Source organism: Ptychodera flava, chromosome 22 (genome assembly GCF_041260155.1).
Source record: "Ptychodera flava strain L36383 chromosome 22, AS_Pfla_20210202, whole genome shotgun sequence".
NCBI lineage: Eukaryota > Metazoa > Hemichordata > Enteropneusta > Ptychoderidae > Ptychodera > Ptychodera flava.
The window spans coordinates 11169948-11184327 of record NC_091949.1 but is presented as its reverse complement, the minus strand read 5'-3'; the positions used below and the strand labels follow the sequence as shown (position 1 = coordinate 11184327).

At 38.4% G+C, this 14380-nt stretch overlaps 1 protein-coding gene across 1 annotated transcript; it reads right to left on the bottom strand.

The window, feature by feature from the left end:
• Positions 1 to 2806: 2806 nt before the first annotated feature.
• LOC139122670 (rhodopsin-like) lies at positions 2807 to 14174 on the bottom strand. The gene is made up of 4 exons (XM_070688274.1): positions 14056 to 14174; positions 8498 to 8698; positions 7218 to 7354; positions 2807 to 6780 (listed from the first exon to the last, which is right to left on the bottom strand). Exons 2-4 carry the CDS (start codon positions 8677 to 8679, stop codon positions 5231 to 5233), a joined length of 1869 nt encoding a protein of 622 aa, XP_070544375.1. The 5' UTR covers positions 8680 to 8698; positions 14056 to 14174; the 3' UTR covers positions 2807 to 5230.
• Positions 14175 to 14380: the final 206 nt, after the last annotated feature.

Below are 14380 nucleotides of genomic sequence, written 5' to 3'. Positions count from 1 at the left end.
TTTGCTCACGTGTGAACACGTGAGCATATGTCGCAGCGATGTCTGTCTGTCTGTCTGTCTGTCTGTGTGTCTGTCTGTCTGTGGGTCCATTTTCTCAAAAACGGCTGAACGTATTTCAGTCAAATTTGGTAGACATCTTCAGAATTCAAATGGCTAGAACTGAAAAGGTTTTGGTGGGCGTGGCTTGGATATTAATGAAGTTATGAAAGTTTTAATTTTTCTGTTACGCCGCGTATGACAAGTGAAAACAATGCTGTGCATTCCCTGTGTGCGTTCCTAACACACAGCGTACACTGCGTACGTACGCAGGGCTAGCGAGAGAGTTGCCGACATCGACGGTTATTTACGAAAAAAGAATAAAAGACTGGCATTTTTGGAAGCGATCGAGTAGCTGAGGTAGGCAGGGATACGACTTGGGCCCAAGAACGCTGAATTTCGGCAGTAATTTGGCTTTTTACGTCAAGTCCAAAATGGATTTGAAGTCACCAACTCTACGTACGGGTCTTTGCAGGGCTGTGGTGAGCGGGGCTATTAGCTGTAGCGGAACACACAGCATCGTACGCAGGGCTAATACGTTCTCTACCTAGCCTCATGGCATGGAAGTGCTGATGAATAATAACTTTGGGTCAAAGGTATTGAAGTGTCCAATCCGGTTCGTGCACAGAGTCCAAGGCCATGACCTACTTCATGTACTTCTGCACTGTTTTGATTTTGCTTCGCCAAGAAACGTATTCGTCATTGTCCATAGAAGTATGTTTGCTCTCCTTTGAGGTTGTTTGTGAAACAAATTCCGGGATAGGCCTTGGAATGCATACGATCGGCATCGCGGCAGTGCATGTAGCTAGCCCTACGAGTATGGCGAGAGTGTCCGGCTTTGGCTACGCCGCCTCCCACCTCCGGTAGGCGGCGTAGCCCCCCGGCGTAGCCAAAGCCGGACACTGTCGCCATACTCGTAGGGCTATGCATGTAGCGTACCATGCTTGTGTAACTGCCGAGCTCAACGTGCATTCACGGTTGATACTCGTGTACAATCATGATGTGTTCAATTCTGATGAAGATTCATAAGTCTTACTTTTGCAGTCTTTTTCCGTACGACAATACGTGTTACTGTTAGACGAGGTGGCCATTTTATGATAAGTTTCAATACTGCACAGCTACATAGCGTCACTATCGTGTGATCGAGGTACAGCGTTGTTGAACGGGATACAGAAACTCTGCAGAGGGAAAACGATCGTTGACATGAACAGTCAATGTACTTCAGCACGTAGTCCGCAGATAGCGGATCGAGAAAATAAACGTGTCCCAGTAAATAACGGAATATTTATGTACATTAACTCGATATTAATCAAATTTCCAGCTCATCGCAAAAAAATGTATTGCAAAGATTAATTTGTCACTGACAAATACTGCACTGTATGGAAAAACAGTCTGTAGACAAGTGGTATTACCCGAGACAAACACTTGTGTTGTCAATTTTGATTTCATTTCATAAACTTCATACTTCATCGAGTATCGTGTATTTCAGCCTTTGTGAAGCCATTTTATTGATATTTTCAATTTTTGTCTTGGCTTTGTTGTGGAACATGTTGAATCGTCTCCGTGGACATGTAGGCAAAAGTGTGACGGGGTCGAAGTGACTTGGGTACCTGGGGCCGACCAAAACCAGTGTGAATTACTGGGGTCAAAGCGGACAGCGGCCGGGATGACGTGTTCCCCAAGCGAGCTACCTTCAGAAGTCTGTTTCATCGCAAAAAACGTCAACTTTTAAAACCCGTCATTTATTTACTGATGTTATTCTCAGCATCACAAACATATACGCCTCTGCTATGTATCACAGCAAATAGTTATATTTGAGCGCCCCGTAAATGGGATCCTCGTTTTTTTGCGAACCCGGAAGTGTGTCTTGCTCAATGCATTTCCTACCCATAGCGAGGGAAACTGCCCGCGTTCCCATGCTCCCATGCACCCTTTTTCAATGCCAGTGCAACGCCATCTGTGCAAAATTTGTGGTGGTATGCTCCCGTGTTATGGAAAACCTCTCTTATTCTAACAATGACGTAGTTGACTTTGGACTTCGATTTCGTAAATGTGATGTCCATGCAGTGAGTTTGGGTTGGCGCGCTTATAATGCAATCTTCGCCCGCCTGCGGTCCGATATCCCGCATTTATTAGCGATATTTATCTGTTTTGACTCGACCAAAGTTGGCAAAACTTGCTATGTACATTAAAGATACTATGATACAAGATTATTGAAAGTCATTTGACATTTTTTTCGGCCAATTCCCAATATGCATATTTAATGAACCTTCCAAATTAGGGATATATACTGGCATTTACTTGATAAAATTTGGCGAAACATGCTGTGTACATTGATCATTATACCAGGTTATAACAGTATTGAAAGTCATTTTGCATTTTCATGTCAGCTAATTCATAATTTGCATAAATAGCTAACAAGCTTTCACGGTTTGGCATATAGAGCTTGAAGGACTTGACCAAAGGTAATTACACATGCTATATTGTGATACAATGACAGTACTCAAAGAAATTAATTATTTTTATTTCAGCTAATTACATATTTGAATACTTAATGACCTTTAGAATTGATCTGTGGTGAAATTCATTGTGTTGATCATAACACTTTAAATGTAGCAAAGCATGTAGCAAAGGTTCAAACTTGCACATAAATGCAATATATAATGAAACACGTGAGCATTTTCAGTTCATATCTGGTGTTTGGGTGGTGTGGGGCGTATTGTGTTACGCTTGGGGAACGTATACACACACGACACATTTCAAGTTATTTATGAACTCAAGATTTTATTTTAATATACCCTTAAAGTTGTATATTATCAATAACTTTGACTTTTTTCCAGTATTTTTTGTTCTGGTTGGAGAATAGGTCCTTGTTCCACTCCAAAAACAATGCAGAAATGCTCAATATTTATCCTGTCAACACAACTTGTAATATATGTGTCTAAAGTCAAATGTAACTGTTGAAAAAGATGAAGTTTAGTTTGAGTAGAATTTTTCAACAGTAACATTGCATATTGTACACGGTGTTCTTAAGATTTATACTCTGTATTTCAGCCTTCTTCAGGAAAGGTCTTGTTTGCTATCACAAACAATAAAGAAATTATCAACAGTTACAGCTATTTTCCCTCAAACAAGGGTCATCACGATGCGGCTAGTGGCAATACGAAAACATTTTAAAATCAGCTCCTTTTAATAATTTTGTTACTTTTTGGGGCAAGAAAAGAAACTTCAGCAAAGAGTTCATCGACGATGGCTATATACGCTCATTTTGTGACTGCCTGAATGCCAGATAAGCGTGTGTACTTGACGGTGTGTTTCAAAGTACAAATCAATGGTTCATTATATTCAATATATAAACTAAAACTTTCCTTAATATTCTAATCCTTTTTTTTTATTTTAATAAAAAAACGTAATGAAGGTTTCAATCGTGTAACTTACTTGTTTGAATGAATAAAACGTGTCCAGGATAAAGTCACTCAATCATTGACAAAAATTTCAAGCTCTCAGCAAACGTGTGATAGATAGCATTTTTTAAATAAAATATGACACAAATTACATGAACACATGAACAAACTTGTCTCACACACAAACAATGAGAGAGAGAGAGAGAGAGAGAGAGAGAGAGAGAGAGAGAGAGAGAGAGAGAGAGAGAGAGAGACAGAGAGAGAGACAGAGAGAGAGAGAGAGAGAATGAGACAGAGAGAGAGAGACAGAGACAGAGAATGAGAGAGACAGAGAGAGAGAGACAGAGAGAGAGAGAGAGAGAGAGAGAGAGAGAGAGAGAGAGAGAGAGAGAGAGAGAGAGAGAGGGGGGGGGGAGGGAGCGGCTGAAAATGGCACTAGCATCCTGGGATGAAATGGGGTGTCAAAACTAAATTCAGGATGAAACCAAAGACAAAGACATTAGTGCTGGTTAGTTAAAACATTATTTGATAGACAGTCATGATGATTGTTGTACTTGAAAAAACAGCTCATTTGTATCGCCCTCGTAGTTACTGTTTCTCATACAAGGCGAACGAAAATCTTCTGAAATTGACATTCATCGAGACTCTCACAGGATCTTAATGTTTATAATATTTGGGGAAATATTTACATAATTTATGATTGATGGTTGCCTTGACAATAGCAGTGAATAACACTCAAGCTAGTATGCGCCTCGGGAACAGATATCTGGATTCAAATTTTTCCAATAATATTCTGGTCTACCACTTGTGGAGGCTCATTTTAAAGCTTTTGGAGTGAGAAAAAAATTACCGTCCTTGTTTTTCGAAATTCGAAAATTTTATTTTTTGCCCATGGAGTTAAAGAGAGGTCGGTCATTTTTCATGAATTTTGTTTGATACGAGATACTATTTATATTGTTTGACATGTTGAAAGATACTGAGTGAATGGGTGACCATGCATATATTAGACCCCGGTTTTAGACAAATGAAATGAAACCATGATCGCGAAAATGAATTAATGGTCATGACCATTAATTCATTTTCGCGATGGTTTCATGTATCGTGTCTAAAACCGGGGTCGAATATATGCATGGTCACCCATTCACTCAATATCTTTCAACATGTCGATCAATATAAATAGTATCTCGTATCAAACAAAATTCATTAAAAATGACCGACTTTGTCCCTTTAACACAGTAATGGCAGCCATTTTGACTTTCAAATATCGTATATTCAGGTAATTTGTTTCTCTAGCACCAGAATTTGGCACGGTGATCCCTGATTTTTATTGATATTTAAGAGAATGACTGAAATTTCATTGAGGAAAGTTTTAGCAAAGTATGTCTTTCACTTTCGAGGTGCTTACTACCTAAAGTTCGTGAGAAAATACTGTGATTTACATGCAATGTGTTCCACATGACAAATGTACATTTTCTGGTAAAGAAAATGCTTACAAACTCACTCAAGCTGCTTGCAAGACAAAGAATCGACATAAATAGTTTATTTTCATTAAATATATACCCACTACGTGTGTAGTAAATGTGTAATAAGCACTTTTCCAAGCCATAACGATATGTGTGAAGTACTTTGTTCAGAAACATATTTACAATTTTTACGAAACAGCATATTTGCCTCAAGTATTGATGATTTTCTGTAACGGTTTCAAAAGACGTCTATCGTTTTGCTAGAGACAAACTTGTGCCTATGCAAAGCCAAAACGTATATTTGGATTAATTTGCAATTCCACTGAACTACAAACAAGTCGTTTGGTGTTCTTCCTCCGTGACTATATATGCTTTATTGTCGACACCAGTCTGGTTCTTACTCTTTAAAGAGTCTATTCTGTTCTTAATTTTCTTTATACTGCTCGGCCTCAGTTTGGGTGATGTCTTTCCCGATGTCTTGAGATCATCTTCTCCATCATCAATTGATGTATTCTGAGTGTCGCCCCTGTTGGGATTTTCACCCTTCGTATCAACTTGACCCGATGCGTTTGATTCTGGTCGTTTTGTCTCGTCCGGCGAAGCGGGCCTATTTTCATTCTGACCTCCAGACGACACCGCTGGTTCAATGTTAGATAAGCTTCGTGCGTCGCCATGCATGTCATCTTCTGTCATGGTCCCCGTAGAAATCGCAAAAGATGTCTGCACCCCGATGGTGGAAGGGTTTCCAGTTTTTACAGGCACGGCTTCAGCCTTTGGTTTTGGGACGTCATTTGCGACTTGAGAACCCATCGTTGGTGGCTGTTGTGTTTGCCCACCATGTTGTAGAGGCGTCCTTGTAGGACTTGGGTTGGCTGAAGCCGCTGATGCACTAACCACGTTCATTCGCTCGTCAACTTCTCTTTTGATGTGCTGCATTCGTGACACTGTCGGAGGAGACTCCCCATCGGTACTGTAGCTCTGCGATTCAGACTGAGACTCCGAACCAGCTTGCGATTCGGAGAAATCATCTTCTTCGGATGTAGTTCTCTCCTCCAGTCCTTCATCGCTCTGCAAAGACATTCGTCTGCGTGCCCCTTTACGTCCGACTTGTTTGGGTTTCTTGGCCGCCTTGCGCTTCTTTTTCTTCTTTCCAAGATTTTTGAGGCAGGGAAATGTATCTCCAAACCGTTCACCTAGAGCTTTTTGGAACTTTTCATGGGTTATTGCGTAAACAATTGGATTGTACACACATGAACTTTTCGCAAAGACCACGGGAAGAAATGTCATTACAGCCGTCAATATCGAAGCATCTATGTACATACCTATTACACACACAGAAGCATAGGGTATCCAAGACAATAAAAACAACGTGATAAGGTACAAAGCTATCTTAGCTATTGCAAATTCTTTCTTTGATTCTTTTAACTGTCTCTTCATGGTGCTCATGGTTTTATTCTTTTCACCTTTCTTGGCAACTTTTTCCTGAATTTTATTCAACTTCTGACGATGTTTGCGCAGCATGATTATCATTTTGGAGTAACAGTAAAATATGATCAGAAGCGGCAAAACGAAAGCACCGACGTATAGCAGAGATACGAAGGTGATGTTGATGGTTGTTTTAGTGAGATAGTCAAACGTACAGCTAGTCTCGTAACTTTCAAAGATATACCCTCCGAATCCGAGTAATGGGGAAATAGCGAAAAATAAGCAATAAAGCCAGATTCCAACGATCATTAACAATGAACGTTTCTTGGTGACAGTCCGGGTTGCCTTCATTGGATTACATATGACGTAACTGCGATCGTAAGCAATCATCGTCATGGTGACGATAGACATGATGCCAAACTGTGAACCAGACACCGAATAAAAAAGGCAACCTGCAGGGGGAAAATAAGACAAATTTTTACATAGCATGGAATATTTTCTCAATTGGCATCATTTCATAATAACTCTTGTCCGTATCCTGCGCATTTTGTTTAGACGAACGTTTTGTTTGTTATACTAGCTGTTAATAAAATTTATGCAATGTATAAAACATACTTTCTATAATTGTTTTCATGCATGTAGAACACACCATCGTGATGCTGGTGAAGTGTTGTAGAAATTATTACGTATATTCCAAGAATACCTGTTTTGTAGTGGCTACGGGCAGTGCTGAAAACACTTTCACAAGCAACAAAATCGATTATTTTTTTAAAGTATGCGAAATGTGAGATAAAGCGAGACACAGCGAACTGTGCGGTTCTATTTAATTGGTTTCTGAATTGTATTCCTTGGATGCTGAATATAACGCGGATGTAGTCAATTTACTTACCAATATTGCCAAAAAACATCCATCTACCATAGAAACAGGATATAACCATTGGAGGGAAATTTGTAATGTCCATCAAGAGATCGCTCAATGCTAGATTAACTATTAACATGTTGCCAGGGGTCTGCAGATATTTGGTCCTACAATAAAAAACAATAAATATAAATTGACGTGTCAACTCTCAAAGAAAAGGTGGTAAAAATCAAATTTTATCCCTCGCGTTGCATTTATGTCAACGTATTTCACTGCCATTGGTTCGCCGTGCTTTTTCAAGGACTATGTTAAAACGCCATCTTATCATTAAAATACTGACGGCTTTCAATTTCATAAGGAAATGAACACAACTGGTAATCAGTCAATACAATCACCCATTTGTATTGAACATACTTATATGGTAAATGACGTTTATCTGAATTTTGACACAATTTTTCTGGTAACTTAGCAACAAAAAAAACAAATGCATCGATTTACTGAACAACCCTTGATTTATGCTTCCGGCATCCTAATCACATGAACCGCAGGTAAGCACCTTGAGGAGTTTGAAAGGACACTTAAGAATACTACTGCGATGGTTCAATTATATATATATATATATATATATATATATATATATATATATATATATATATATATATATATATATATATATATATATATATATATATATATATATATATATATATCATCACCATGATCTTATTAGTACATTCTAGACTGGTATCTAAATATATGACTGCGTCTATTTATCCATCTCTGTCTGTCTGTCTGTCTGTCTGTCTGTCTGTCTGTCTCTCTCTCTCTCTCTCTCTCTCTCTCTCTCTCTCTCTCTCTCTCTCTCTCCTCTCTCTCTCTCTCTCTCTCTCTCACGAAGAGTTGCCCCACTTAGAGACAGGACCGCCCAAATTGATTCCTACTGATCCATTAATTCAAGTGGAACAGCATCCGAAATGTATTCGAGGGATGTGGGTTCGAGTCCCGTTAGGGTAACTTTTCATTAATCACTAATATATATATATATATATATATATATATATATATATATATATATATATATATATATATATATATATATATATATATATATATACACATATATATATATATATATATATATATATATATATATATATATATATATATATATACGTATACATGATACTCCTGCAAATAGACGCCTGCCAAAATTATGAAATGATATGATGTAATGTGGAGTAATATCTCGTTTATCTTGACAATTAAAGGCAATCCTAAAATTTCATCTTTGTTTAAGGGCTTTCACTTACCTGGAAAATAAGTAAACAACAACACCATTACCGACGAACCCTATGGTTCCCATCACAGTCAGATACAATCCGATAGAGAGTAATAAATACGGAGGAGGTATGTCTTGTAACGCTGTCGCAATTCCTGTTGTGGTTATGGCAATGTCAATGACGTCAGTTGAATTTGCTGTTACGTTCTCCATGGTGATCGTCGTCCAGGTTCTGAAATTTTTGGGAAAATAACAAGTGATTCGTTTTGTCACGATTCTTTGAGGTTTAGCTTTGGATCACATTTTGGGAGAAAATGATTTATATGTATCATAAACGGATTAGTATTATTGTACGGGAAGGGGACTGCATCATAGATTCGTGACTAAACCGTTCTGAAATTTCCCAATGCCACGCAAGCAAATGTAGATAAGAACAACGAAACAATGATATCGTCACAGTCGCAATGCGTTCAAATCCCCCTTGACTTGCTATAATTTTGAAGTCCTCCACCACAAAAAAGGGAAAATGTGGACGATATAGTGCGTCGTTCAAAAATACCAAATCATAATACATGTCCGTCCATTAGGCAAGCTATTACCATTTTCCCATTAAAAAACAAACTATATCTCGACACAAACAAAAATATCGTCACAGTCGATGAAAAATCATGTGCTGAAGACGTATGACATTTGAAACAAGATATACTGCATTGGTCTGTTCATCACTTACGAATTTTTGAAACTGAGGCACTGTACACATGAATTTTCATGGAACACGGTTGGTGTGAATGGAAAATACGTCGTAATAAGGAAATGCTCATTTCTGTTTTTCCAGCTCTGAGCCAATTGCAAGTAATATATAAATGTTGTTAGGGGATCTAATAAAGGTCATACACGCCTCGAAACAAAACGGACATGAACATCTGCTGAAATCGCTCGGAAGGAAACTCGAAACCATTCCCTTTCGAACTCACGAATAAACATCAGGGGTCACTGTGCAATATTTTGACCTGGAGAAATTACCCAGTATTTTACGGCACTTGAAATCCAAAATGTATGCCATGCCTATGCCAACTCTTTAGGGAATATTACATTTTCGATTTTCATACAAACAATCATTTACGTTATTTACATCATGACCTTCAATTAGCCCTAAAAGTGTCGGACCAAAAGAGTTTTGTAAAAGTTAGAAAGTCCGAACATGTGTCCCCGAAGCTCATTTCATCTTAAACACGATTGGAACTAATTTGGGATAATTGGATTTTTATATTTTTCAAATTTCTCAAAAATGTTAAGTGCCCTATAGCTGAATGTTGCGATATTACAAATTACTCATAAAAACAAGTGTGTAACTTAAAAAGAAAAGCAGATGAGCTTACATTTGCAGATCAAATAGACATTATTTCACCATCCAATTATCCCAAATTAGTTCCAATCGTGTTCTTAATGTACATCATTGTGAAAGCTGATTCATAGTATCCCACTATATATTAACGTTTTTGTCGATCAAAGACAAACTTTGAAGTTGCGCTTATTGAGCATAGGACACATTTTACATGTCTTTGCTATCATTAGGATCTCATCCATGTTGTTCCCAGACTTTATATGAGCTTAACACTTAAAGGTAAAATGGCGGATTTGCTATTCGTGCAATGTAATTTGGCAAGCCACATTAGATTTTGTGTCCCGACGCATCTACTCTGAAGTTTCTTAAGAATATCAGCGCGACAAAATGGAAAGATATTGAACCAATGTGCTTGTTTAAGGCTTAAAATGAAAAGTACTGAACTTTAATGAATGCCTGGGTAAAATGAGCATGCAAAACGGAATGGAATAAAATGGAATCATAAAATCATTTCCGCAGTATGCTGACGTCATCTGGCTAGACGTAAAAATCCGTCTGGAGTCGGGAATGAAAAAAAGAACCTTTTTAACAAATTAATATGGTGGGCAAGAAAATCCCCTTGACAATTTATGTGACCGTCGCTCTCTGATAACATGTTTTACAGACGTGTCTCGATTGACAAGCGTTTTAATCGCGGTTTTAACCTTAGTTTAAGTTCACAGAATTCTGCTAGAGCGTGATCTTAAAGTGCTTCTATGAATTATATTTCGATATTCCGGATCTTCTTCATCATTCATGATATGGTGAAATCAGAAATATTTTGCAACAATGACGTTTTCGTAATTTTTCAAAGGAAATCTTTACAGGACTTTTACGCAACTGCTTGATACAGTGTGTTTTTCGTGACTTGCGTCATAACGTTTATTTATTCAATCTAGTGTGCAGTAACTTTGTAACCTTCGTAATGTTCTTTTTGTGTCAGGCTTTAAAACAAAATCACATAGCTCATCAGTTTGTTGTTTTGTTTTGTTTGTTGTAGTCCCCTTCCGACTTTTGAAATTGTTTCAAGATTGCTAATTATATGCTTACTTAAATTTGTTCACGAAAAATTCAGACAAGCATTTTTCGATTTTGTGTATGTTTGCTTTTTGATGCTGCGGGATGCCTGTCGAATTCATTAACAACACTTACGGTAACTTCATATGCATGGTAGCAAGTTTCATTTTTCATCTCAAGAGACAAGTAGATGACTTTCATTCATATTTCAACTGCGCAAATCTGCTGCTAGATTTCTAATTTGCGTGATTGATGAGCAAAGCATGACCTTGATTTGAAGCATTACTTTTGTGCAGGCTTCCAGAATGAATTGTCAAGAATGGAGACACAGATGTATCTTTTCAACTGGCTCCATCAACGAGAATGTTGGTGTGGGCATTCTGCAAAGCGAAACTTTTGAAAATCCGACGATTTTCACCTCTTAATCGAGTTCAAACGAAAATTATACATCGACATGTTCAAGTAGAATCTTTGATATGAGGCAACAAGCTCCTCAATGTTAACCGCAGACTGACAATTTTGCAAAAATCTGGTTAAAGTGTACGACGCGTACGAAAATACAAGAAACTAGAATAAGACTGGTAATTGAAAAAGCTTGATGTTAGGTCTTCGAGCGAAGTAAACATGCCCTGTAAAAGTGCATCAGTCAAATTTACAGATACGTTATTAAACCATCCTTCAAATATAAGTACAAAGTACATTGATTGTACATAAATATACATCTGAAACTACAGATACATATACTTCACTCATTACATACATACATACATACATACATACATACATACATACATACATTCATACATTCATACATAGTCATTATGAGTGACGCTAACTTACCTATACCCCACTTACATTGCACTACATTACATGCATTGTACATCACATCACATTACATATCACATCACATCACATCACATCACATCACATCACACCACATCACATCACATCACATTACATTACATCATACTATATTACATTACACTAGTCACTACGTTACATTACGGACACGTGAACTTCACCTATCATGTTTGTTGGAATACTCTATTGCAGCACTTAAGATTTCTCGCTCAATAATATTCCTTGTCAACACCTGTATTCGGCACTGAATGCTAATGAACCAAGTATCGAGGAGACCATTTCAGCAGTACAATGCGGTAGGGCTCCTAAGTCCGGATCGTTTGATAGCGTAATGGAGATAGATTTTACAGTCGCCGTCGCCATCACTTCATTATAGGCTCCGGCTAGACGTCGTCAAATCTTGGAAACTCATGGCGATGGCTCAGGTGGACAGTATGAAAGAGCTTTTTATCACAACAGAGTGCTTGTATTAAAATGGTTTATCCCCATCTATCGTGGGCGGTTGGCCGCTAACGCCAGCATCCTCTCTTTTATGACGCGACTGGCGAATTAGAAAATGATTTCCGCTCTGTGCCCTCCAAGATATGGATATTGTTTATGCCTAACTGAATGCGACCTTGGTATATCGACGAACAGGGACATTTCGCGCCACTTCCTCCGTCAGATCAATTTATCTACTTGTTCAGAAACTGTTGCTGTCTTTTTATCCCCAGCGACTTTGTGCTGGAATAGAGGCCATTGAAAGACAGTGACGTCGGGTCAATGTCTAACATCTGTATACAGCTTGGATTATAGTCATCGGAAACTCGTGAGATATGGACGGAACGATGACGTTTCTTCAACGCACAGCGTAAAAAATGATTTGGAAAAGTGTGATGGACATGGGAATAGCCTATTCTTGGCGTTTCTAACTTACATGTAATTTTGTTTCATCGGAGTGCCATATTCACTCCACGAGTAACCTTGTTCCCACACCTCAACCGACGCTTAAGTGTCATACATTTTACCCCCGTGTGACGACTGCAGATGAGGACTTCAGTGCATGGTGTTGGAGTGGTACTTACCCGTGAAGGTTACAATTTCACAAAAGTGTTCTATCGACACACAAGATGACCTCCTTGCCATGAAAGTTGTTTGGAGTGGTCTTCATGTTTGTGGGTCACATTGCGTGCATGTTAAACATGCCTCCCATCTCAAAGTACTGAACATGTTACCGCATTGCATGCTATACCGGTGTCCAAATATTCAATGCGACCAACCGACATTTTTTCTGCCTGGATGTTTTATTGAGGTCCACGACAGGCGACCTTTCCTTGATGGGGGTCATGGAATCACTCTGGGAGACACACCAAATACAATAAACCAAGATGTTCACTTTTGTTGAGTTTTTGTTCAGAAGATCAGAGCATTGACGTATGTTGCGACCGTCACGTCGGACTTATGAACAAAGGATGGATATTTCCTTCCTTCGACCGTTCTCGGTAATACTTCACTTATTGTCGTGGAAAAACTGTTCAAGTTTCATAGCTAAGGTTCCGTTGAGCAACCATACAAGGTTGTAAAGTTATGAGTGCGGCCAAGAGTGTGAACCAAGGCTGGAATAGCATGGTCACGCAAAATTGTTTGGACACATTTTTCTCACGAAGTGGGCTTACCGTTCAGCAGTTAATTTGGTTTGGCTAAGTTAGGTCAAATTCAATACACCGCTTGTGTTGATTATCATGTTATGTGAATTTCCTTGAATACATTAACCAGTTACGTTGTCATAGCAATTGAGTTACTCTGAAAAATGTACTGCAGCAACAACCTCTATTTGACGATAATTATAATGAAATGCTTAAATATTTGTGGACCATCGCAGCCTACAGTATATTACGCGTAGTATGCGAACAAAACTGATATAAAATGCTATTTTTTTCGTAATTATTTCTTTGTTCGTTTTCGCTTTTGGTTATCACAGTTTACTGTTGCTTGACATCGATTTGTTTCATGATATGAGCAACTAGTTATTGCGCCTTCATGAATATAGTATTTCTCATGCCACGCATTTGCTGTCTCCAAGAGACGGGCCGATAACTACGTCACGCCAACGTGGGTCAAGAGCGACTATCTATTGCGCAGTAAAAGTTTAAGATAACTGGAAAGGGTAGAACAACATGATGTATAAACTCAAAAAGCGTAAGTCTGCACAAAGTACGCTAAAAAGACAATAAATCCCTTCGGGCATAAACGCTTGACCTCAAATTTACCGGAAATATGTAAACATGAATAGAAGAATGCTTTCAGAAATTCATAGAAAATAATCAATATGATATCTTTATATTTACCTTGCACAGTGTCTAGATGTGGCCACTGGAATCCCGGACTGCAGGAAATGGTGTTGAAGGCACGACCTACCGTATATTGATCGACTAACTGTCACACGCCTTTGGAGATCTGTTAAATAGAGAATGTTTGTACGGTACTAAGCCGTCGGTATTAGAATTTTGAATTGCGACTCTGATTAAAATATGATCCCGGCTGCTTCATTAATTTGAGTAACTTTTACATTTGTCACAGTGCCATTGCATTAATCAGATTATCATAGGCAATCGTTAACTTCTCTATTTTGTATTTGACCGCATCGGATTGTGAAGGATGATGTAACATGGG